General features: G+C 44.7%; 1 protein-coding gene across 1 annotated transcript in view; it reads left to right on the top strand.

Moving 5' to 3' along the window:
- LOC8029348 (RNA polymerase II-associated protein 3) overlaps positions 1 to 27,025 on the top strand; it is a 58,826-nt gene that overhangs the window by 17,647 nt on the left and 14,154 nt on the right. The window contains exons 3-7 of the mRNA XM_029982744.4: positions 1,795 to 1,875; positions 6,115 to 6,242; positions 10,521 to 10,713; positions 15,064 to 15,219; positions 20,860 to 21,051. Coding sequence (XP_029838604.4) covers positions 1,795 to 1,875; positions 6,115 to 6,242; positions 10,521 to 10,713; positions 15,064 to 15,219; positions 20,860 to 21,051 — 750 coding nt within the window. The remainder of the gene's footprint in view (positions 1 to 1,794; positions 1,876 to 6,114; positions 6,243 to 10,520; positions 10,714 to 15,063; positions 15,220 to 20,859; positions 21,052 to 27,025) is intronic.

Here is a 27,025-nt window from a genome sequence, read left to right as displayed (position 1 = left end):
TTTTTGATATTAGAGTTTTGAGTTTGGCAGGCTCATAAAACTTGGGGGACACGTTTTTGATTGGTGTAGCGGACATGCTGGTTTTTGCTGGCATTTTGCAGAAATTATATTTACGGGCCAATCAAACTACCAAGTGTAGAACGGGGATGAAAGCGAGGCTTTATCGCAACTGAAGGGTTCGGCCATGATCTATTTTTCAACCATTTTTAGTACCCGTTTTAAATGGACCCCGTTCTGAGAAGAGCCCTATTTAAAAAAAAAAGGCTATCTGTTCCCTTTGCATCCTGTTTATTTTTAGCACAAAATGTGATAAGTAATATGCTCCAGTGTCAGAGAGGAACTGGCATTCATTATCACTGACAGACTAATTTAGATATGCAGTCTATTTTTATTTTTTTTTATTTTCACCTGCTTCAGAAGCGTTAGCAGCTGCTTCATACCTGTATTTTGAATGCTGCAGAACCTGCTACAAAAGGTTCAAAGGCTGCTTCCATCACTGCAGCTGTCAAAATAGAAAGATAGGGGTTCCTAGAGATAAAAAGTTTGAGAGTCAGTTGACCAGACGAGTTACAACAAACAGAACTTGTAGCCAAAGTGTTGGCTACTCACAGAAGAGAACTGGGTTCGTTAAGGAGGAGCTTTGTTACACACGTGATCACTCCCATTCTCTTTTCTTGCACTTCCCCCTCTCTCACATATAGAGAATCTTCACTTTTCATGCCTTTCTAATCATGCTCAAAGTGACACGTTTTAGTCGATTTCCCCGCCGTATAGTTTTCAACATTCTGAACTCGTTGACAGGCTTCCTGCTTTTTCTACCAGCTCTGAGACGGCTGAGAACTTGCGTGTTCCTTGCTAGTGGAAGTGCCATAAGCTTTCGTTTGGGCATCTTTCTGCCACGAAGAGCTATAGGATGCAGCTCCAGACTGTGTCCAATGGCCAAATGCCTGAGGGAGGGGAATTGGGAATGAAATGACGGCTCTGCATTTGTCCTTTGCATTTCCAATCCCCAGCTACTGGTGGAAGAAGGGAAAGGTGTCGTTACAAGGTCAGAAATGGGGCCGAAATTCTGCTTGGGCGTCGAGCATCTCCTGTTAGGGGCATTGTCGGGTTGAGGCCTGCTGTGCAGACGCAGTCGCGTGCCGTGTGGCCTTCGCGCAGTCGTGCGCCTCATAACATTGAAAGCAAAGTGACATAGCTCTCACCAGAGATTCCAACTTCTTCATGCCAGTGCTGCGCGATTCCTAATGACTCGCCGCCCGTAAGCATGTCTATCGTCGCTTAGCAACAACACTTTTTTTTAGTCTGCATGAGTGATTGTGATTATGTTGTGGATTCGTCATTCATATTTGTGTTGGTGTCATTCAATTGTTTCTTTTTTCTTCCTATTTTGTACTGGTAGTATTTATCCTAGTTATGTGTATGTTTTATGACATCCCCCTCTATGCAATGCCCCCATCGAGTGCCTTTAGAGGTAATTAAATCAATCAATATAACAAATGTGCACCAATGAGGATGGTGTCTTGAGCACCTGTAATGCTGCGCATTTCACGACATGTATCAGAAAGGGGAGCGAACCTTCAACATGCTCCAGCAGCATTCAGACACTTCTCTACTTCTACCCTGCACCAGCCTACCTACATCCCGGTTTTGATAAATGTGGTCTAGTCAAAACGAAGGTCTTGTTCTTGTCCATAGCATTTTTGTCTTCAGTTGTGGGAACACTTCTGACTACCAAAGGAGCGAGTCACTCATTTTATCTTGTTTGTCCACGTCATGCTTGGTGGGACCAAGGACGAGGAATCAACTTCGGAAACGGACGAAGAACTCCAGGAACAGTGGAAGTGTCAGAGGGCACTGCTCGAAAAAGAGAAGGTGAGGGACGGTGCCTGTGTGTGGGCGATGGAACAGACACTCTTTAAGCTGTAGTCCCAAAGGGGACCTTTCAAACAAGGTGCTGTGTTTTAACAATCATGGGACTAAGCAGACTAACTGTGGCCTGGCTAACTTGTATGTGTGTGTGTGTGTGGGGGGGTTATTGACTCGATAACATCGTTTGATACAGTTTAGTACTTTTGAGTGGCAATGACCATAAAATGTAAATGTGCAAACTGCAGCATTCCACCGTATAGTTATATGGTTTTCTTCTTTTTCTTACGCAGTTCATGTTAAGATTAATTTTAATCTTAAAACTGTAGCAGCCAATGGAGTGGCTGCTGCAGACTACAGCCTTCGCTTCATGAGACTGGGATTTAGGTGCCATACGGCACGACTTCAAAAGCTGATAACGCCGGTTTGCTCCATAGAACAGTTAATGCTCTCGCATTAAAACTTCAGGGTGCTATGAGCACCACTGTCAACGTTCGCCAACGCTCCCATAGGTTTTTGGAGGAGTTTCCAGTATTGGCGAAGCTATGTTGTATTTATGCGAGTCTCGGTAAAACAGCACAAAGTAAAACGTCAGGCTACCTTTCTGCCAAATATGACTATGTTTTATGTAATTGGTAACTATAAAAAATGCCTCATAAGGACTAGCCTTTGGTTTATAATCAATAAACTTCATGGTGATCAAAACAGCGCACAAAAGACGAAAAAGACGCGGTTTTGTTCACCATGTCATCGCACCAACTCGCCCCAAATTACAGCACTTCTCCAATCAACTTTAAGTGCCCTTTTCTCACCAGTACTGATTTTATTGATTGTTTTCTGAAGTTTCTCTCTATTAATATTAACAAAAAGGTTCCATCTGAATTGGGAAGAGTCGAGCTGACAGTGGTGCTGTCTTTATAGTTTTCCTGAATAAGAGTTGCTTACAATTAATCGCGAGCCTATTATTTTGCTACGATTACAAGTGCTGTTTAGACGAATAATATTCTGAGAACAGATGGAAAGTAACTTTGCAGCACAGGTTACATTCTTGCGATTGCAGTTCTGTTCCGATTTCTTAAATCTTGCCAAGATATCTCCTCTAAAAACTTGTAACAGAAGGCCTAAGTAACCCTTTCAGTGCCATGCCAGAGTGTACTCGTACACACTTTCGTGTGGTTTGAGTTTCGGTTTGCTCCCTACCGTTCGCAACAGGGCTGTCCATTTTTTCTTTTACCTGCATGCAAAATATGAGCAAGTGCGAAAACAAAGCTTTACCTCATTGTGTCTATTTTTAGTGGCGTGTAAAAAATTGTGTTTAGGCAGCTTCTGTTTTGGTATGCTCCTTTGTTGCTAGAGATTGGCAAATCTACATCGTGGAACCTCGCACTTCGTGACAAACACTGAGATCTAGAAACTACCATAGAACTCGGTATTCGACGAGTGTGAAAACAAGAGTTCTAGTTCCGAATGAACAAAAGTCGACTAAGTCCACTCGAAAGAGTGACCTCGAGGCTTAAAGTCAAGATGCCACTCCATAATACTGTGACTCGAAAGGTACAATATGAGAAAGATGTCCTTGGTTGGAGGCGTGCGGACATTATTTAACATTTTGCCCATAGAACATTGTGTCTCTCTTAAATAAATACAGTCTACGCTCATTACAACAGACCTGGTTACAACAGACATTTGGATATAACATACCGATTTGTGAAGTTCAGTTGGTTTTCCTCTACATTCTATTGACTCAACTTCATATCTGCATACAACATATTCCTCTTACAACAGACCAAAATTTTGGTCAAAATCAAGGTCTGTTATAACGAGCTTAGAGTGTAGTTGCACGAAGTGTGCTGCAGTGTTACTGAGACTATAATTTACGTTCGACATGTGGGGAAAAAAAGACGGCACTTGAAGGTAATTTTGATTAATTTTCCGTAGCTGTGCTTCTAGTATAGATATTCAGTATCTGATTGCATATTTGGAATCTACATAAAGCGTAATGTTTCAGTGTGTGATACTGTAAACATAATTTATAAACGAGAGAATGGCTTTAACGACCCTCGTCGCTCCTTAAAGGGCAACTCCGCTCAATTCCGAAAAATTTAGGCTTCCATGTGATTCACATTCACAAAGCACTACTAAACAACTCTACGTCTTTGGATTCGCGAAATGTGGAATAATATTTGTGTAATCCTAATTTAAACATCAGCAGATACCAAAACCGAAACTTCGGTTGCGTCAGGCAACATCGGTCTCGGGTCGTCAGAGGCATGGCACGTCACGTCGAACCACGTGGTCTTGTGACGTTCGGGAGGGAGCGAGAAACAGGACACGCGACGCGGGCAGGTTTTTTTTTTTTTTTTTTATTGGACGCGGGCAGGTCGCTTTGCGTGGCGTGGACGGTGATGGCCTGGGGGAGAGGGGGAAGGAGAGAAGACGAAAGAGGAGAGGGAGAGCGGAGAAACAGACCGATAAGCGCGCAGGGCAGCGCAAAGTAGCGCATCCGTGTTACGGTGATCACGTGAACGCCCGGTCAGCCAACACCGGGAGGAGAAACTCATGACGTCATCGTTCAATTTCGCTCTGAGAAGTAAAAACAAGCAAAACGTGAGAATGACATATCATGCCTCTGACGTAGTGGCTCAACGTTGGCCGCTCTAACTCCGTGGCATTGACTGCGCTAAAGATTGCGCCTCGCGCCGCACGCTAGAGTTGGCAGATTTCGGCGACTTGGCTCGCTTGAAGGTTTGCTGGCCAGTTTATTAAATATATAAACGGAATTAGATCGTAATATTTGACGTGGTGTCTTCCTATATGATACTGAAGAGGGTTACATAGTTTTCTAAATATCAAAAATGAAGCGGAGTTGCCCTTTAAAAGGACGCTAAACTCCCCAAAAATATGTTTTAAATGCCATGATTGCAGACATACAAATTCAACACACATTGATTCAACAAAACACTACGAAATTCGGTAGCTTTACTGGAACATCATTATCGAAAACAAGGAAATGAAATGGTACGGTGATGAAATGGTTGTAGTATGCCATGCACATATTGAAGGCGATGTCAAGGACAGTGTCTAGGACGTCAAGGACAGCGTGAGGATGACCTCCAGGACGACTTCAAGGCCGATGTCTAGGACGACCTCTAACACGACGTCAAGGGTGACATCCTAGAGGACGATTTCAAGGACGTCTAAGACGACCTCTAGGATGACATTGAGGATGACGTTAAAGACAACCTCTAGGATGACCTCAAGGACAACCTCTAGGACGACGTCAAGGACGTCAGATCATGTCAGCTTCAGCTACCGGCACTTACAAGTTTACATGACTGACACTTATGGAAACGGAGCTTATGCAACTGGGGCTTACCTGACCTTGATTATGCGACCTTGAGCTTCAGCCACAGGTGTTACGTGACCTTGAAGACGTAACCTTGAGCGTGGTTAGGCCTATAAAGTTACCGCCTTTAAACATAGCACTACTTAAGGTGTGTTGCAAGACTCAGTTTGAATAAACAGTGATTCTAAAATGTGCTTGTTTTTTTGGCATGTCATCCCAGAATAGAAGCACGAAATAGAAACTTGTTTCAACACTCAAAACAAGTCTTAACCAAAATACTGCACAATATATTTTTTTTCTACGAAATTGTTTTTGTGACATGTGTTCTATGTAAGCACTTTTAAACTTAAGTTTATTTTATTTTTAAGGTAATTGCAGTGCTGAAGTTTGGCAACTGCTCAAGAGAATGCGGTTTCACGTTTGTGATGCACAGCTTGGTAATGCAGAATGCATTTGAACAGAAGTGAGAATGGCATGTGTAGGCAGACAGAAGCGACAGGGAATAGACGTAGCAGGACTCCACAGTGGGTCATTACGGTCACATAGCTAGTCTCACTATGGGTCACATGATGTCAGCACGCCATGTGGTGTCGCGCGACGTTGGGGCACCTGACGTTACTGGGCCACTACTCGAAGCACAATGTCGTGGTTTCAGTTACATAAGATCAAGTAATGTTGGGTGTTGGATTGTGGTGTAATGTGACACTTCACATGACCACGTAGCATTATGTCACAATATCACGTAATATCAGGACTTGACGCTATGATGTCTCGTGACCTGACATCACCTGACGCCGGGACCATGCACCCAGGTTCGCATATATGTCGCCAGTGCATTCTGCATCGGGCCGTTTGGGCTGTAGATTGAGAGAGCACCTTGATTCTATTTTTGGTTCTAGGGCAATCAATTGTTCAAGGAAGGCAGGTACGATGAAGCCATCGAAAGCTACGGAATCGGCATTGAGTGCGACCCCCGGAACCCCATGCTGTATGCCAACCGGGCCATGGCTTTCTTGCGGAAAAACATGTAAGCTCATTGTCCTGACATGACAATATCGATGTGAGCTGTATGACATATCAATGGAGAAAGAGTATAAGCAGACATTGGAATAGGCTATGTTGCAAATAGAAGAGGAACAGTGGTTGACATAGAATAGCATCGACAAAGGTTGGCCCTCGAATAATTCTGACTTTTAGGTTAAAACAAAGCTGGACATATTGAATGAAATCATCGAAAGGACCTCATCCAGACCGGGGTGTAAGCCACACTCGTTCCCACAGCATCGTTGCATTCACTTAAGCATGCAATGCTCAAAGTCTGTGAACCAAATTTGTTTCACAGCATCACCGCATTGACTTTAGCGGAAATATTTGCGATATGATGTCTGCAGTTGCTGACTTCAAACGGTATTGCACGTGCGTGTCGAAGTAGGCAACAGTGTTGTAAGATCGGATGTGTGTTGGGCTCTTTTGACGCCGTGCTTTTCAATGGCCGGAAGGTGACCACAAAGTTTGCAAAAAAGACAACGCAGATGGTTAATTTTTTCCAGTGCCTAATATTTTGATAAACCTTGCACTAGAAGCATGTTTCTAGCTCGGAATTGGGACTTGTTTATATTTTTTTTTACAGCACCGAAACTGCCAATGTGCCTACGCCAAAATAAACCCGAGAGTAGGAAAAATATTTACAAACAACGTCAACTGTACACAGCATCTCAAGCACAGCTATTGCTTTAATCCACAAAGTCACTTTGGTGTGGACATCAAACCACTTAGATGGTTACAAACCCCTCCTCGCAAGAATGTAACGAAAGAACCATCTTTTCCACTTTGTAGTTGCGAGTAAGGATCTTATGTTCTCACGTGACAAGGTCTTTGTACGATACCATGATGCAACGCTACTTCCTGCTCAATATATCGGCAGAATCTACGACAGTGATTCTGCTCTGCTTTCATCTTGTGTCTTTTTATACACGCGGAGGCAGTGTTTTCCAGATCGCTCGAGTTCTTTTGGATCGTAATCGAATGCACCAGCCAGAGTAGTTGGAAACATAAAGAGCATATGCTGATACTTTATTTGTGTACATGCCAATTTGTATTCAGACTAAAGACGAGCTGGCACTCGAAAAGGCTTCTGGTTAGCGGCAGCCCGGCAAACGCTGCCGAGCGGCTTCGAAGGGTGGGAAATACGGAGTAGGCTTGGCCTTAGGCATCTCAATAATGTCCCCGATTGTACAGTAAAACCTCGTTATAACAAAGTTGAGGGAGTGGTCGTAATTATTTTGTTATAACCATTAGTTTGTTATAGCCAATGTCCATTTCTTCACTATTAGCAAGCAAGGGGAATTACGATTGCTTTGTTATATCCATTAGTTTGTTATATCCCATTTTGTTATAACGAGGTTTTACTGTAGTTACATTCCCTCGTCGATGAATCGACGAAGCCATCTGCTCCTGCGTTTTTATCAGCACCAAGGACGACGGTAGTGAAGAATCGCTTACGTGCAAATGAACGAGGCAAAATCCGCAGCTACCTGCCACGGCACGTTGAAGAAGTGACGGCGATAGCTGTTATCCTGCACAGTAACAGGCACTTTTCTGAATATCCGTTCCGTATTTACTCGGTCTCGCGCTACACCGCCTTGTGCACGCTCAAGTACATGGGAAAGGCTGCACAGCTCTGTCAACGTCCCTGCCCATAACTAAATCGAGACAGGTTCTGTTGCCGAGGAAGAGGAGCTCGAAAGTATGAAGGGCTGTGGAAGATCTCCAGGTTTATGAGCCCAATTAGCAGTCATACTATTGCTTCATTCTACGAACAACCATCGAGTGTACACACAGTAAGCATTAAACTGTCTGATGGAGAGCACCGCAGACGTAGGCGTCTGTCATCTGGATGCTCGGAGTGTCGCTAAACATTGGGGACGCTGGAACGTTTCACGTATGCAACACAATTACCTAACGATTTGCCATAAATTTTTGTCTGTGAACGTTGTGGTTTATGAAATTTGCTGCCTGCTGTTCTCTACCTGAGCCACTGACCCTAAAGAAATAAGAAAAAAAACTGAATTTTCGTGGATGATGAGCTTGGGAAAACTAGGAATTTAAGATAAAAATGAACTCCGAAAAACGTCTCCAATTTTTGTCAAAAGCGAACTAAAATGTGGAACCCTACCTGCAAATTATCTGCAAGCAAAGTAAAAAAAAAAAAATTGTGCTCTTTTATAAAAAAAAATAATGAAAGCCATGTTTATTTATTGTAATATCGTGAGGGATGCTCCACCCCGAAAGATAACCCACCCCAATTTTTGGCTTGACTTGCTAATCTCTTTTAAGCATCGAAAAACGGCCCACTCCTAGTAGTCGTAGTGTTCGGATCAATGATGGCCTCGGCGTAAATGTGGCTATAGTCCATTGCAACTCAAGAAGGTAGGGCGAGGGTAAGACCGGCCGGGGGGAGGAAGCAGACGGAACGCTGGAGATCAGAGGGGGAAGCCTCCTTCTTTCTTTAGTGTTCCATCTGTTTCCTCCTCCCCGGACTGTCTTACCCTCACCCTACCTTCTTGAGTGACAACGGACATACCGGGTGCCCCAATAGCGGCCAGGGTCTTTAAATCGATCGCAAAAATCGGTTTCTTAACCTATCACGTTCCGATTTTGTACATCATTGGCCACACATGGTGCATTTTAGAGTGCAGCTCTTAGGCGCCCGCTTCCGGCTTGAGCGGCGTCATCGTCGTCGTCGGCGGCGTAACCAAGGTCACCCCAAGGTCACGTGACCCCTCCCAAGGTCACCCCAAGGTCACGTGACCCCCCGAGGTCACGTAGCCTCACTCCCCGATGTCACGTGACCCCCCCCCCCCCCCCCCCGAGGTCACGTGACCCCCTCCTTCCGAGCATATTAAAGAATGAGGGGGGAAGGAGGAGGAGAAGAAGGAGGAGGAGGAGGGGTCTACCCTCCCCTCAGTACCCTTCCCTCCTCCTCCTCAAGAGCTGCGCTCCAATTCGGTGTTAAGCGCGAAACACATGTACGACGAAACCGTCCGATCCGACGTGCGGACTGCCGGAATGACTTTGAGGGGAGAGGGTTTTCGTAGCATCGGAGAGCGTTGAAAACCCTCGCATCCGACCGTCGTATTGCGCGGTCGGACGTCGGATCGGACGGTTTCGTCGTACATGTGTTTCGCGCTTTACAGGGAGTTGTAAACGGCTTTCACTTTTTTTCTGTAAAATTCGCAAAGAGCAAACTTACCTGAGGAAAAAGTAAAAAGTGGAAGCCGTTTACAAATCCCTGTAACGCCGAATTGGAGCGCAGCTCTTGAGGAGGAGGAGTGAAGGGTACTGAGGGGAGGGTAGACCCCTCCCCCTTCTCCTCCTCCTCCCCTCATTCTTTAATATGCTCCGGGGGGGGTGTCACGTGACTTCGGGGAGGGGGTCACGTGACCTCGGGGAGGCGTGACCTGGGGGTGACCTCAAGGCCACGTGACCCCAAAGGTGACCCCCACGTGACCTTGGGGGTCACGTGACCTGGAGGGGTCACGAGACCTCGGGGGTCACGTGACCTCAGAGGGGTCACGTGACCTGGGGGTCACGTGGGGTCACGTGACCTTGAGATGACCTTGGAAGGGGTCACGTGACCTTGGAAGGGGTCACGTGACCTTGGGGGTCACGTGACCTCGGGGGTCACGTGACCTTGGGGAGGCGACCACGTGACCTCGAGGGGTCACGTGACCTTCAGGGGGTCACGTGGGGTCACGTGACCTTGAGATGACCTTGGGAGGGGTCACGTGACCTTGGGGGGTCACGTGACCTTGGGATGACCTTGGTTACGCCGACGCCGACGGCGACGGCGACGGCGACGCCGACGGCGACGCCGACGCCGACGGCGACGCCGCTCAAGCCGGGAACGGGCCCCTAAGAGCTGCGCTCTAAAAAGAAGAAGGCTTAACTCCTATGAAAACGCAGCAAAGCCACCAGTCTTCAAACCATAGTGCACCCTGTGGTTTGAAGACCGGTGGCTTCGCTGTGTTTCCATAGGAGTTAAGCCTTTTTCTTTCTTTACTTTTTTCTTTCGCATTCTGTTCTGCTTGTAATAGAAGATGATGCGGCTGACTAATGAAGTGCAAGGTAAGAAGCTCTAAATTGCTCAGAAGAGCGCCGCTTGTTGTTCACACTCAGCCTGTCAGAAATCCTTCTTGCCTGAGGATTCTTCGATTTAAATACTAAACAAATTCACATAGAGAACGTGAAATGATAGACAAGCGGTAAATAAAAGAATATTTTTGTAATTATCCTTGCGGGAAAGGTTGGGCGCGGCGGAGGAAGACTGCAGCCGTGCCCTTGCCTGGGACGACGGCTACGTGAAGGCGTACCACCGGCGAGGCCTGGCCAGAGACGGCCTGGGCAAGCACCAGCTGGCAGCAGAGGACTTCCGCAGGGTGCTGCAGCTGGACCCGAGCAACAAGGAGGCGGCGCAGCGGCTGCGGGTGCTCGAACTGGTGCGTCTCTTTTTTTTGCATGCTCATCGTCCTGTAGCAGAATTTCCCAGCGGCAAAGTCAATCTTTCTGGAGATGTCTTTGCATATCGGGACCTTTGCTGTGTCAGTGCCTTAACTTGCATATTTTGACAGCGAACATCTTAATTGAAATGTGCCGACAGAAATTATAATTTTAAAAGCTAAGTAATAAATTTCATTTCATTCCTTCTTTAAAAATAAATTCTTAGTTTTTCTGCAGGGGCTTTACGTAAGGGAGGACAAAACATCAGAATACATGTAAACTGACACTAAGCAAAAATGGAGTAAAGCAGTAATTGTGTTGTTACGTATCAAAGACGAGATGAGTGCGTTTCAAAAAGTGGCAGGGCTTACAATATCATTGGGGGTGTGAATTAGTCGGAAACTGATGACTCCAGTAGAAAGAATCTGACGATGTTATTTCTAAGAATAGTGAGATGGAGTCTGCGCGAGTTGTCCCTGCACGAGGAATTATGGCTGGCAGCTCGACAATATTTCTCTTTTCTGGATGGTGAGTGGTAGAAGGTGTGGTCTAGAGCGTGCAAGCAAAACGTCTTGCAGGGAGGGGGTAATTCATGAGTAATTCGTTTGCTAATTGTCACTTTAGACTTGTAACTTGGTGTCTGCCATGGTTGACAAGATTAATCTGCAGGAGTCATTTCTTTATTTCTAGTGTCCGTTTTCTTTCAATATTATTTTCCCTCTTAGAAAAGACATCCTGTGTACAACACAGTAGGGGACCCTTGGTGGACGGAGATGGAACTCTGGCCGAAATGTGTCGAATAAATTATTTTGTGGTTGTTTTGACCAAGGGTCCTCTTCTGTGTTTCAAGTATGCTTTTGGCCCTTATGCTTTCATGCCTGTTACATATGTATGTATACATATATTATTACACTACAGTCAAACCTACTTATAACGAACGCAATAGTTCCACGAAAAGTGGTCATTCTATCAGTAGTTCGTTATATCTGGACTTACCTTTAAAACACATAGATTTAGCTTCAAGGTACCGTATTTACTCGCACAATGAATGCACTCGTGTAATGAACGCACCCCCCCCAAGTCGGCTCTCAAAAGTTGTACTTTTTTTTTTCTTTCGCGTATTAAACGCACCCCCAACTCGGACGTCAAAATTTTGACCCCCTTTCCCCACGCGTGCGAAATGAACACACTTTTTATACTGGTGCAGCGAGGTCGTGAATGCATGGGCAGCTGGGCGAACAAAAGGCCTTGCAAAAGGTGTTAAAAAAATTTAAAAAAGATCCAAGTTAAGCAAGAAAAAAAAAAAAACACATGGAGAGGAGCTTTTTTTTTTTTTGCACAGCGCAGTCTAGATTTAGGTCGCGCGTTGCGCGCCAGGAGATAAGAAAGAGAAGCGGAGAAGCCGTCGCCTTTTCCTCGCGCTTTGGAAAGAGAAGCCCTCAAAATTAATGCACTTTTCTATCCTGGTGCAGCCAGGTCGCAAATGCATGGGTACATACCTGCCAAGTTTTACGATTTTATCGTAAAGTGTCCGCTTTTCAGTGCTTTCTTACGGTTATCGTATTAACAACAATATTTGTACGACCTTCAGCACACCGTGTAAAAAAAAAAGTTTTTGTTTAAGCTGCATCTCGAATGTTTACAAGTTGGGGTTGGCAACACTGGTACATCGACTTGTATGCCAGGGGGTGCAAGCTACCGCTCCAGTGTTGTAAGGGGTGGTATAACCGCTAACATCCATCCATCCATCTTAATCCAAAACTGTTTAGGAATTCTCCTTTGTTGTGGCGACGTTGTGCGTTGTGTTACTGGAACTTTTTTATGATCCCTACAAGATGTCGGGAAAAAAATACTTTCAAGCGTTTATTCCCAGCTATTCAACCGACTTTCCATTTATGAAGACGTCGCGCAAAGGCGAAAGGTACGCATTTTGCAGTCTGTGTCGCTATGATGTCAACATTTCGCACGCTGGTTGCCGGGGCATTCTGTGTCATCTGAATACAAAAAAAGCACAAGGACTCTGCAAATTTAGTTGAAACCAACGAGAAGCTTGGAGGGAACTTTAGTTGATTGACGCATTACGACACTACCCAAGCAGAATGCCTTTTTACGGCATTTTTGATCAAACTCAACGTGCCGTTCACGGCGGTTGTTGTAGAGATGTTGAAGAGCAAGAACTCTGCTCTTTAACGTCTCCGTTAAACCAGGCACAGGTGAAAGAGTTTTCAGTAAAGTGAAGAAGGCACACGCGCAGTTACGCTCCTTCATGTCGAAAAAGACTCTTGAACAGTTGTTGGTTGTGAGATGCAGCCAGTCCGGAAAGTATCATGAACAAGTGTTCGACAATAACTTCCTAAGAAAAGCAAAAGCTGCAACTTCCTCAGTGTTGGCCCCACCTTCTACTCCTAAAGAATAAGACATTTCGTGCAATGCATGATTTGTTTGTGCCCTAGTTGAGGCATTTTTCTTACCTAAACCAAGTTTTTGAAGAATAAAACAGTTTTTGTATTTCTTCACACAATTGTAGTGTTTTTTGGCATCCCCTGTACTATTTTCAGCATTGTAGGGTTGGCAGGTCTGATGGGTAGCATGGGCAAACGAAACAACTTGCGAAAGGCGGAAAAAAAGACAACACGGAAGCAAGAAAAAAAACAAACAAAAAGAGGCTTTTTTTTTTTTTTTTTCATTTTGCAGTTTGGTTTTTGAGTCGTACGCCGCGCGCAAAGATATAAGCACTTACGTCGATTTTTCGGGATAAAAGATCCGTTCATTATGCGAGTGAATACGGACGCAAAAATTTACTTCGCGTAATAAACGCCCCCCTCAACTTTGCATCAATTTTTCGGAAAAAAAGTGTGTTCATTCTGCGAGTAAATACAGCAATCAAAAAGTAAATTGCTGCCGATTCTACTGCACAAGTAAAATAATGAAGATTGACCAGATACCTCAAACAGCAGATTTGATGAAACGCACACCACCACAAAAATAAATGCTGTGCAGTAGTCCGACGATGGTTCTTCGCTGTCCTCAGAGGTAATTAATACTTGCTTTGGTCTAAAGCGTTTTACGTGCCGCACTTCATGCGTATGTACGAGTGCGCGGCCGTCGCCTCTGCCAGGGTCGTCTTTCAAACAACACTTTCCGAGCTTGTCGGGCACCTGGGATTGCGAGGCCACGCAGTGCTGCTTCGTTGTTATCTTTTTCCGACAGTGTGATGTCCTTTTGTTTAAATAAAGCCTCCTAGTCTATTTTTTTTCCCCACCTTAAAAAAGACAGACACGAGTCCGTGGATACCAGAGAAAGTGCTTGGAGGCGTTGGTGCTTGATACGGATACCGGAATGGTGAACGTAAACAAACAGTCACGATGGCGATGAGGCTAGCCACCTTATACCGAGCATCGAGTTAAAGAGTTTGCAAACATGGAACGAACGAACGCAGCACGGCGTGAGAGTTGACTCCTTTATTCAACCTAAGAAAAACTCAATAAGGTGGCTAGCCCCATTGCCATCGTGATTGTTTGTTTACGTTCACCATTTTGGTACCCGTATCATGCACATTCTCTTGCGTCTACGGACTCTTGTGTGTCGTTTTAGAATGTGGAAAAAGAATTTACTAGGAGGCTTTATTTAAACTAAAGGTCATCACGCTGGTGGAAAAAAATAACAACAGAGCAGCACTGCGTGGCCTCACAATCCCATCCGCCCGACGAGCTCGCAAAGTGTTAGAAAGACGACCCTGCCAGAGGCAACGGCCACGCACTCCTACATGCGCAGGAAGCGCGGCACTTAGAATGCTTTAGACCCAAGCAAGCATTAATTACCTCTGTGGACAGCGAAGAACCATCATTGAACTAATGCACGGCATTTATTTTTGTGTTGGCGTGCGTCTCATAAAATATGTTATATGAGATATGTGGTAAATTTTAATTATTTTACTTGCGCGTTAGAATCGTGCAAACCGTTTCTTTAAATAAAGAGCTGGCAGAGTGAAACTACCAATACCAGCTTCATTATCTCTATTTATAACATGTTTTAAAGGTAAGTCCAGATATAAAAAAACTACTGATAAAACAACCATTTTTCGTGGAACTATCACATTTGTTATAAGTGGGTTTGACTACAGGTTTTTGTGCTTACATAGTCCTGGGAAGTATGAATATGCAATGTAAAATACAATGCCCACAAAAAGGAAAAAAACAAGGTTGTGTTGTTTCACTCTGCAAGAATTTGCAGCTACATGCAAAAAGAGATGTAAAATGGCCGAGGTTTTACATACAGGAGGTTACTTAGCCTGCAGTTGAGATTTTAATGTAACAGTTTGCATTAGGCTGACTGTTGCTTTATTTCAGAAAATCAAGACAGGTGATGCACAGAAGAGTGAGGCACCGCAGCAGCAGGAATCTAGGAAAACGGTCTCAAAACCTGACGCAAAGGTGGAGAAGGCGGCCGTTGCCACGGTCGTGAAAGTGGAACCTATCTTCAAGCCCAAATGCGAGTGCTCAAAGGTAATCAGTCTTTGACCCACTTTCAGTTCACCACAATGTCTGTAACAGTAGATGCTGAATGTGTTTTGATTTTGTGCATGCACTGCAGCTGTGAATCAAAGCTGGCATCAGACATGAGCAATTTTATGTCATTTTGAACCTTTGAGCATGTCAACATCTTGCTCGATTCCCAGCTTTTTCTATTCATGCTTCCTTGTTTGCTTGAGTTTGGCTCCGCAAACTGTGCAAGTGAAAGGGCAATGGCTTTGCACAAATAAACCATGCCAAAGCTCCGATTACCCGAATGTAATTGGGAGCAGTTGGAAAAAAATAGTAAAGTTTCAAAATTTAAACCTTTGGTGCCATCTTCTGGGAACACTAAAAAGAAGATAGTGTCTGTTTTTGGCAGCGTATGTTGGTGGCCTAAAAATATACAATTATTAAATAAATAAAAACATTAGAACAAATTCAAATCAAATAAAAGTTTGGCAGTAAAATAATAAAAATTTATGCATAAAATAAAAACCAAATAATATGAAATCAAATAATAAAATAAAAAGTAAAAATTACAAGAATATAGCACAAACGACACACAGAGTGGTTTGTGCGGCACACATTCTCGCCTTTGTCAGCATGATCAAGCATGTATAATTTCCACTTCCGGTAAGCCACATTCTAGCTTGTTCATGAACAGCATCTGCCGTTTTCCCCTTTAGTTTGTATGGTGACGTTTAAAGCCTCGTCGCGTTTAGGAAACATAACGGCAGCATCAACACAACATGCTGATCAACAGTCGAGCAACATGCTGCTTGTTGGCACTCTTTAAGGATGTGGAACATACATAAAGGTATGGTAGACAAGTAGAAATACCTGCGAGTGTGGATCAACGAAGGTAAGATATACCTCCAGGAATATGAGAGACATTAGTGGTAAAGGTAAAAGAAATTTGGCATTAAGAAGCTCAGTGTGTTATAGAACTTTAAAAGATATGAAGTGGTGTGGGGAGTATGGAAAGAAGTAATGGTACCAGGAATAACCTCTGGTAATGCAGACTTGCGCATGAGTTCTGAAGTTCAGGCGAAATTGGAGATGGACAAAGGAGCATAGGCAGGAGAGCTGTAGGGGAACATGGGAACGCTCCAAAGGAGGGAGTTCAGGCTGATATGGGCTGGTCAGCATTTGAGAGCAGAGAAACGGGGAGTAAAATGAATTTTCACCAAAGATCAACAGACACGAAGAACACGCATTGGGCACATAAAATCTATAAATAGCTGTATATGAGGAGTCTGAGCTTGAGATGGATGAAAGAGACATGAAAGTTTGTGATAAAATTCTTGCAGACGGGCAAGGGGGGGAAGCACACGCATTCAGTGGAAAAGGCAGTTAAGGAGGCAGAGGGATGGATGTGGGAGGAGAAATGCAGGGGAAACCATCCTTGACAATTCATAGGTCACAAAAGCAAGAAATAAAGAAGGAAGGTTTATTCGATAATTCAAGAGGGAGCGCTCTGCTGTTTGAGGCGAGGACAGGTTTCTTTTAAGAACTAAAACATATAGGGCCAAATCTGAAGACACAGATAGAACTGTGCAGTATGTAAGGAGGAGACGGGAACAATTGAGCATGTGATTCTAAACTCGGAGGAGCTTGGTCCTGTCCTTTCCGAAGGGGCAACAAAGGTGCCGGTGTCCAGTTGGTATCACTGGTGAGGATGGAAGGGTGAATTATAAAATAGCAAAGGCAATGAAGAGGAGATTGGAGTGCTGGTTGAAATTATCTAGGGAAACTTGAACTAAGTACAGTAAATTTTCGTTAATTTGACCTCGACGGGACGTCAAAATTTGGTCGAATTATCCGAATGATTGAATTAAAAAAAAAAAAGGGACGGAAAAACGGTTAAAATTAAACTTCCTTTTATTGTCCACTGTACTCTTAAAACGCGTGTCTAAAAGGAGGCTCCGGAGAACAGCGTAACTAAACGTCACGACTCCAGAAAATCGCGCGCTAAAAAAAAAAAAAGAAAAAAAAAGAAGAAGAAAAAAAGTAAGTTTTACGAGCCAACTTTGACGCCGGGCAGCCAGACCGTCGGCGACAGAGAAAAATATTAGAAAAAGGGAAAGAGAACCCGCACTTTCTGAGGCGCAAGATGGACCGCACACGATGCTACAGAAAAGCGCTTCGAGAGCACGTGTTGTCTCCGCGCCCAACGACCACGTGCTATGTTCTCCGCACTACTCCACGCCAGATTGGTTGCGCTGGCTCGTGTCATTCGCTACGGTCCATCTCAACGGCGTGGAAAAGCGGGCGCATATTTGCAGACGTTCAACTTCGCAGCAAAGGGCCCGTGTTTCGCCGTTAGTTGGTGGTTTTTCTGCCGTGGTGCCCTGTAATGTAAGCCCGCGCGCATTTGCTCGGGACGAATTATCCGATGCTGAGTCTTCCCGAGTTCGAACTATGGAACTTTTCCTCCCATAGAAATGTATGAGCGCTCGCCGGGACTTTTGAACACTATCGAATTAAACGAAAGTCGAATTAACCGAGGTCGAACTAACAAAAGTTTACTGTACAACAACTAACGCAGCTGGAGGACAGGCAGGAGAGAGGAAAATTTGGATTCCCTCCCAAGTGGCTCCGGCCCAAAGTATGAACCCTGTCCCCCAGTGGGTCGGGTGTTAGGTGATGCTGACAAGGTTTGACTAGAGGAAAATTGGCGACTCCCTTGCCAAGGGGAGGAGGCGGTGGGTGACTTTTTCAGTATTTTTGCCCGATCCCCCGTAGGTTTGCCTGGCGATCATCTTCATGACCTGGTGATAGAGAAACGCATTGGCTTGAAAAGGAAAATCAGGTTTTTGTTATTGTTTTTAGGCTAGGCGGCGCAAGCTACCGCCCGTTACAAAGGGTACAGCCGTTATCATCCATCCATCTATCCATCTGTTGTCCAACCATCCTGTCACATTGCCAAAACATCAGTACAACATGGACGACAGCGGCACTGTTGCCTTGGTGTAATGGCAACAAAAACAGCGGGAACTTGTTTTGGACAATGCGTGTTAGCCGGTTTGTTGGATGAGCAAATTTCGTGCTGACAACCGACAACACAGTTGAGTGTGAAGCACCCAATCAGCAACATGTTTATGTCAAATGATTTACACAAATAAAGTCCTGAAAAACTATTTAGTAATGTTCAAGCCTGATGTGCAGAAGAGATAATTTAAAAATTATAATTTAAAAACTGAATTTTTTTACCGTATTTACTCGCATAGTGAACGCACTCGCTTGCATAATGAACGCACCCCCCCCCACAATGGGCATCAATATTTTGTCTTTTTTTTCCCCCTCTCGTAATCAACGCACCTCCAATTTTCAGATTCCCGAGTCTCAAATTTTGTCCAATTTAGCAAGCCACCAATCCAGTTTTCTTTTGATGCAAAGCGCTCGGGCCAAGTCAAGCCAAGCCAAGCCGCTCTCGTAATATGGCCGCAAGTGCGTAGTTATGGTAGTTACGAAAGTGATCAACCGTGAAACCGAGTGTTGCGCGCACTTGACGAAGCTTGGGTCGAGGAAGTGCCGAGCCCCGGTCATTCTTCGCCTATGGGTTGCATTGATGCCAACAAACAAGCCGTCGTCTGTGATCCGCTTTCGGACAGTGAAATCGTGAAAGTGGTTAGGCCTAATTCCACATACTCCGGGTAAATGTGTTTATTTAATCCGTAACAGAACGGCACAGCCAGGTGCACACTGCGCTGTAGGCTGAGAGTGTCTGGTAGCCCCTCCGTGAACGAAACTTGATCTGTGCGAGTATGCTTTGGGGGTCGGCGGTTGGACTTTGTACGAGTTCTTGTTTTCATGAACGAAACTCGATCTATGCGAGCGAGCTTCGGAGGTGGGGGGTTAGACTTCGTACGAGTTGTTATACGCGTAGTCGCGGATATACCTGAGCATGCCCGCTGGATACTAGCAATGGATACTAGCAATATATATCGCCTGAGAACGGTCGTTGCCTTTTGTGCCGAGGGAGCTTTGTAGGGCACGGCGGTGCTTTTCTTTCGGCAAAAGGCACCCCGAAAGCGCCCTAAAAGGGTTTGCAATTCATAAAGCATGGTTACTGTGGCACGTCCCCGACCAGCCGTGGGTGCGCCTCCATCAGTGGAGACGTGCCACAGTACCTTGCCGTGTCACATTGGCACCTAATATGACATTTGCAGAAAGTGTGTAGTTGCAAAAATTTTACCCCTTGTAATGAACCCCCCCCCCCCCCCCCCCCCAAATATGAGTCAATTTTTTGGGAAAAAAAGTTTGTTCATTATGCGAGTAAATACGGTAATTACGAAAAGCGATAATTGAAAATGTCACAACTGGTGTCTTGAACATTCAAACAGTCAACTGAAATTTGAATTGCTAGCTATGATCAGACTACATACCGCTAGAATCATAAAAATAGCATGCTTGCCTACTCTTTGAAAATATGTTAAAAAATCATCCGCGAAAGCATGCTACACAAAAATCTGAGCTTGAAAACGACTGCTGCCGAATATGATGTTGATATTTGGTGCTTGAAAACTGCAGCTGGAGACACGTACAATTGTTTTAAAACCCTGGAAGTTGTGGTTGATGAAGCGGTCACAAAGCAGACGAGAAAGGTAAATAGCATTGAGAAATATTTATTGTACCGACAGTTGTGTCGGCTAAACCGTCAATTGCACTTTCTAAATGTTTGCAGCTGAGCGCCAGACGACACAGGAGGCTTTGGGGTACAGCTGACATCAGTGTCTTTTATGCCAGAAATGGAAATTTTATGAAGTTTGGAGCGACTTTCGTAAGCTGGCATAAATAAGGAAAATGGCAGCAATCACGTCTACCTCGGTTAGGGCTAGCTGCTCTGTCAGGGAATAAAGAGCATCTCAATAAAATAAGGAGTGGAGAATACTTTCCATGTCAATTATTGCAGTCACTGCCACTGGTGGATGTCAACCCGTGGTAATTTTCGTCTCTTTAAACGCACTGGCACTTTGTGGAGACACAACATTTCATGCCCGACCCGCACACAAACAGAGGTAAACCAATAGGATGGCGAGACGTTCCCCTTGTTGGCCGCGGCGTCAGCTCGCTGTGACAGGGTGATCTCCGAACTTTCGGAACACAATTCGGCGAATGCGGTTTGCCGGGTGACAAAAACATGTTTCCTGACAGTTTCCATTGCCCCAATGTGACAGGGTCGCCAGAAACATATTTCTCTCGTGTCGACGTTGTCCAACTGTTTCCTATGTGACGGCGTCTTTTGTTGTTGGCATTGTTTTGTTGGCGGGTCACAATTGAAGGAAGAATAAACAAGTATGACGAAGACGAAACAACCACAGCTTGAAAGATGTTGTTTTGTCGTCTTCGTTCTAGATGCTTACTTTTTCTTCAATCTTTATTGAAAAGTTGCATGACTTTCCGAAAATTTTAACGGAAAAAGGGTGGCCGATAGAGCACTGGATTACATTGAGCCAATTGGCGACAGTTACCGAGAATGGGCCCAATTTTTCCATTTAGGATTTTCGGAAAATGGCGTAACTTTTGAATAAGGTAACCATTAATTTTTTTGGAGGGGGACAAGCCGTACATTGTGCGAAACTGCTTACGGGCACAATCAAAAGGTCCGCTCTTTCATGCTCCGGGCAGAGGCCACTGCGGAGAGTCCCCATTCAAGACGTCCCGTCTGTCGAAGGCGACGCATCTACCGAGAACGCCGACGCCCCGTCGGCCTTGCCCAGAGCCCCGGACGTGCCTGCCCCTGCCCAGAGCGCCTTCCAGTTCTACGTGGATTGGAAAAGGCTGGCGCGGTTTCCGGACCTCCGCTACCACTACCTCAAGGTGGGAAAGCCAATCTCTTCTACCAACACAATATGTGCTGGTGGTCTAGTTAGCTGAACTACGGTGCATGGAAAGTGTCTTCCAACTGGTGTGCTTAGTGCCCTATCCCACCCATACATCAAAAGTGGTAACAATTATATGTACCTGTACAGATAGCGCTGAAGACAAAGGACAGGTAGAAGAATGGACAGGACAGGTGGCATTTTCATCCTTGTCTTTTCTTTCTCTTTTAATTGAAACGTCGGTTGAAAGCAGCGCTTTTCCCATCCAGTCTTCTACTTGTCCGTTGTTTTTTGTGCTACCTGTTTGGTGGTGTCTTTGTGATAATTAAAAAAATGTGTTTTGTGTAGCTTCTTTCTTTAAACTTTTGATGTGAAACATTTTTTGGCTTGGTGTTCTGCATGTCATGGAAGCCGAAAAGTGAAGCCTGGATAAAAGCGTGGCCGCGAGGCTCGATACCGATTGGTTGACGGGTGAGAGAAGAGGAGTGAGGTGCTTGACGTCGATTGGATAACGGGGAGGTCTTGTTATACAGGGGTGGAGAAAGGAGGAGTGGATTAGAAGGTTTTGGAAGGTCACCAGGTTTATCCAGGGTGTCGAACCGGTCATCATTCTGGTTCGGGTTCAGTAGCATTGTATTTTGTTATGGTTCGGTTCCGGTTTAGGGTAGCGCACATAATATCACTCTGGTTACCGGTTTTAATAAGGGTGAACCGGTTCGAACCGGTTCCCAACTCACCCTTCGAATATTGACCAAGCACTTCCTGCAGCCTTTTCTGAGCACGAGATACTCTCAATAGACCCATCCCAATAGTACTTTCTCTTCAGACGAATATGAAAACTCTGCACAGTGACGTGGGCAAAAGAGACCATTAATATGGCAAGGATATTACTTGGATAATTCTTTTCTTAAGTGAACTATATATAAGCGATCAGCTTTCCATTTTTATGGTGTCTTCTACAGACGCAGCTGTGCAGTATTTCAAACTCTGCCAGAAGAGGGCGTATTTTCGGGATGGATCTACTGTTAAACCTCAATTTAACGAAGTTGACTGGAGCCGCAAATTACTTCGTTACATCGCGGAATGCGTAAAATCGGGAAATGCATTTTTTGGCCATTAGATTGGCCATTAGCCGCCGTGACAAGACGCACCTTTTTGGGCAAGCGTTCTTTTCGGTAGCATTTGATAGAAGAGACCGCTTTCGTCGGCGTTGTATATGTCTCTGGGGGCATAGCTTGTTAGGATGTCCGGTACATTCTCAGACAACCAGTCACTGGCCTCAAGCCTGTTGACGCTATTTTGCTCGCCGCATATCACCTTGCCTACAACCGCATAACGCTCTTTAAAACGCCTCAGCCAGCCAGAACTTGCTTTGAAGTCATCAAAGCCCAGCAGACATGCAAAAGAGAGCGCTTTCCGTTGTAGCGCTTCCCCGGATATCGGAACGTTCTTGGCTTGCATGTCCATAAATCACGTGTAAAGCGCTTCTTCCAACTTTTCGTACGGCGTAGTCTTCAGGTTTTTCTTTTTCGTCGCCTTCCCTGACGAAGCCGCTCGAAGGATAGCCTCCTTCCCCTTCAAGATCATTGACAACGTGCTCACTGGGAGGCCGTGCTCTGCAGCAACGTCGCATTTTTTACGTCCACTGGCAACAGCGTTAATTACCTTCGCTTTTTCTTCTAGAGAGAGAACTTTTCTTCTTTGGCGGCTCCATTTGGCGGCGACGTAGACGTGTTGGTAGAGGAATCCAAAGTTGTGACGACAGGGAGAACCCAGAAACAAAGAAACACGGATCTCGGCTCCACAAACGGCCAAAACGACGGCGAACGTCGGCGGCGCCATCTATTGCACGCGACGTGGATGGGTGGATGGATGAATCCGGCTGAGCCTTTTGGATCGGGCGGTAGCCTATGCCACCTAGCCATTTTGTTTTACCATTTAAGCTTAGAATATTTAAATGTGAAATCTATATTCACTTCGCACTGCAAAGAAAGTGAGGCTATAAAAACCGCCTTGCCATCAGTTAATAAGAAAATACCTAGTTTTCTCTTGATTTCTGCCACCATTCACTTAATCTTTGCTTGGTAATCTCTACAGTCTTGAAATCCACCCTCCCTTCGCTGTCTCCAAAACCCAATGACTTTATTAAATGTATATTGTCTTTGGTAGGCATAGGGTGAAGCCCTTTACAGTAGAGTATCAAGTGCTCAGCCGTCTCGTCCTCCTCTCCACAAGCAGTGCACACTGTATCCACGTGAAACACAGCCGCCAGTGCCATTTGGTATAGTTTACTCAAAGCTCGTGATGCACAGTTCGTTTTTGCGGGGAGTTCCGTAAAATACAGACTTCGGGTTCCTCAATGTTACTGATGCACCATAATGACAATCTTCTGGGTCTTTCTTTTCGAAATATCCGTGAAACGACCTCGTTTTACTTGCATTTATTTTCAAAAAAGCTTCGTTAAATCGGAACATTATTTCGTTATTTCGAGTTTAGAAAAGCATTGAGCCCTATGGGCACGTTACAGAGAATCAAAATTTTTTTCGTTAGATTGCGGAATTTGTAAGATCGGGTTTCGTAAAATCGAGTTTCGACTGTATAGACCTTTCCAAAGAAAGAACTTCTGGCCGGTGCCATCTTTAGTGTTCGGTCGTATAGCGCGTGCCTTGCTCACTTTCCGAAGCGGCAAACAGGCACGTGCTGGGCTCTGATTTTGTAAACAGTGAAAAGGTCTCTAGCTAGATTGCTTGCCCTCCCTATGTTTTGGTTTGTTTTGTTCTGCACACACGTGTTTTTTTTTATACATGCTACCTGTTTTTGGCACCCAGTAAAATGTCACAGCTATGCCCTAGAGTGGCTGATGGGGGAACAAGAGGAAACAAATCTGCCGTAAAACACAGAACAGGGACGTCGAGTGCGCAGTTGGGGTAGTTTATCGAATCCCGTGGAGCTGTGGTCGTGTATACATTGGCCAGACTGGCCGATGTGTCAATGACCGGGCACGTGAACACGCACGTATAATGTAATGTGACTACATCTTGACAGCGCTTCGGGTTCCGGTGGAAAAATGCTCTTCTAAAGACCTCGTGGCGGTGCTTCGTCTAGTCACTTTGACTTTTTATCGCAAACAACACTCTATGCAAATGAACTGCTCCGAGAGACTCAGACCGAGTCGTTTGCACAGATCAGCCACCGAACAAAGTTTCGGTAATGCCACCGCAGCGAACGATGTTTCTCGAATGCTCATTTGAATGCAATGAAAGAAGACTTTAAACAAAAATGAGGAAATGGTTGAACAGGCGACATGCTGGCCTTGCTAGTCTGACAAACCTTCAAAAGAAATAAACACACACATTTTCTTCTCCCCCCCCCCCTTCACCTCCACCTTCCCCTGGCCTCCTTCCAGGACGCGAATCATCGCAGAGTAACGTTGGCTCCAACATCCCATGGTGCTTTTTTTTTTTTTTTTTTGTAAGGTAACATTTTGAGCACGTTGAAGAAGGGATTGTTTTTCATTAAAATGGGACCACAGGCGACCCTATAAACTATAGTGCCGAACCAGCACGGTACTTGTCCCCCCTTCCTTCAGGGTGTCGCTGCACTCAAGCGGAAGGTCACGTGGTGCACTATGCCTATCGGTGCTCAATTGACTAAATGGCTCATCGACTGCAACTACGGTCTATCTTGAGGTCAAACATTCGCGGACGCGTAGGCCTCCGTGCCTACAGTAGCGCAATCCGCTCCGACACTTGGACATTTCGTAGCCAAGCGGCCAAGCGGTGCTTTGAAATCGCCGCCACCACTACCGCGCTGCCAGGGTCAATCCAAGAAACAAAGGAAAGTTGAAGCTCTCCAGACGATGATCTATTTTTTATTACGTAATCAATAAAAACAAAATGTTAAAATATCTCGCAGTATGTATGATTGGTCTTGGCAACATAAGAAAAATATACGCCCGCAACTTTTCCCATTTAGACCAATTATTGACATAATTGGCCCTGAACTGTTTTTGTTGAACCGGTAACCGCCACATCAGATTATGGTTTCGTTCCAGTTCGGGTTCAATATGAAGTGTTTGATTTCGGTTCCGGTTCGGTCAAAAATAACGGTTTTGATCCGGTTTTCAGTTTGGGTTCAGGTTTGGTTTGACACCCTGGGTTTATCGTTTTAAGTGTACACATGCCACACATTAAATTATCTGATGAGCGCTGTGAATGTAGGCTTCTGGCTGAACAAGCAAGACATGCTGCTGTGTAACAATATAAACTTTTTTGCTGCTAGAGCCTTTCACGTATGCAGCAGATTTGCCTAGCAATTTCCATACACTTTTTTCCCCCAGAAAACTTGGGTTCGCAGTATGATGCTATACATAAAAATGAAGCTAAATAAATAAGCTTTTCAATGATGCAAACGTCAAAACAGAAACTTGATTTCTAACAAAAAAAAAGATAATTAGTCAAAGATTTTCTTTTTTTGGGGTTTCACCAAACTGGGTAAAAATATGACCATCTAAAAAAAAAAAACGCAAAAAAATCAAAATATATTACAAAGAGCTTTCCATTTTGACGATAAAAAGCTCTGCAAAACCTAGTTTGTTCCAAAAGGTTTTAGGCCCTCAAAGGTCACGTCAACCCTAATGATTGACATGCCATTGGGCTAAGCAGTTTCTCTCATGCACAGGTCATCAGAACTAAAGTATAATGATCTCGCTTCATCATGAAACTCGCTGTTGCTTTCTGGAAAAAAAACCTTGACATAGAATTTGTGAATTTGCCACGCTTGCAAGCACGCTCCGGACCCTGGCAAGTGGTTGTGGCTGTGAGCAATGACGACATGTCTTTGGTTTTACGCTCGGCGTGAAAATCGCCGCTAAGCAGAAAGAAAAAAGAAACACTAAAGCCAAAAGCTGTTTTCAAACTACCCGAGAGTTATGAAAGGGCCTCCACGCCCATCAATCCTGAGTGATCAACAATAAAAGCGCAGTCAGAAAAGTGTCGATGAAGCCATAAAGTAAAATGAATGCAGCATTCGAAAGACCAGAAGCTTTCTAAATAAAGGTGCTAGAATATTAAAAAAATATTTAAAGCCAAATCGAATAGCGTCAATATTTGACTCTATTTGTAATAATAATGTTGCGTGCATGTTTATACAGCCCGAACTTAGCCAGCCTCACTGGGTGTCTGGTGTCAGCTGTAGATGACACCAGACACCAGTGCAGTACAACTGCTAGCCTGGGGTCTTAAACGACCATCAGCGGTAGTGATACGTGACCACACGCCGGTGTGATGCTCATCCAGATCGAAACGGACAGGGGTGGGGATGGAACCCAGGATTTCTGGGTTCTGCAGCGTGAGCTTTTGCTCCACCTGCTCCGAGCTGGTGTGTGCTAGCCCACTCGGCCACCGATCCCCGCGATTTTTTTAGTTGTGTCTGCTGTTTTCAGCAGTAAAATATTTTGGATAGTGCCTTGATCGTCTGCACTCAACTCTGAGAAAAATGGGGAGTTTTAGTCAAGAACGTTTGTTTAGGCATGTAGGTGAATTTTTTTTACAAAATACTACTGCACATTAATATTGTGAAATATTAAAATTTTTGAATAGTAGTTTAGGATATAATACAATATTCCATATTCTCTTCGAGATAAACTGAGATATGAAGATTTTTCGAAGTGTTGACCGTGGCGGATTAGGCTCATGGAGTGCACTTCTCAGCGAGTACCGGTGCACTAAGAAGAAGCAACACCCTCGGAGCTTGCTTCTGCAGGTGTCATTTTTCCTCGGTGCACTGGTGCTCGTTAAGAAGCGTGCTCAATTGGGCTAACCTTTGAAAGCACTTTGAAAAGTATTGCAGTCGTGTGCTTACGAGGAAAGCATTCTTCTAAAGCAGGGTGAGCATGCACGTGCATTTGTTGTATTAAGGGGAGACGCGGGTCTTAAAATGGTAAAAAAACGCGAAATGTCACGTTTTTCAAA

The sequence above is a fragment of the Ixodes scapularis genome, unplaced genomic scaffold (genome assembly GCF_016920785.2).
Source record: "Ixodes scapularis isolate PalLabHiFi unplaced genomic scaffold, ASM1692078v2 PGA_scaffold8__174_contigs__length_109621045, whole genome shotgun sequence".
Lineage (NCBI taxonomy): Eukaryota > Metazoa > Arthropoda > Arachnida > Ixodida > Ixodidae > Ixodes > Ixodes scapularis.
Note: the sequence above shows the minus strand (reverse complement) of the source record. Positions and strands in the feature narration are given on the sequence as shown.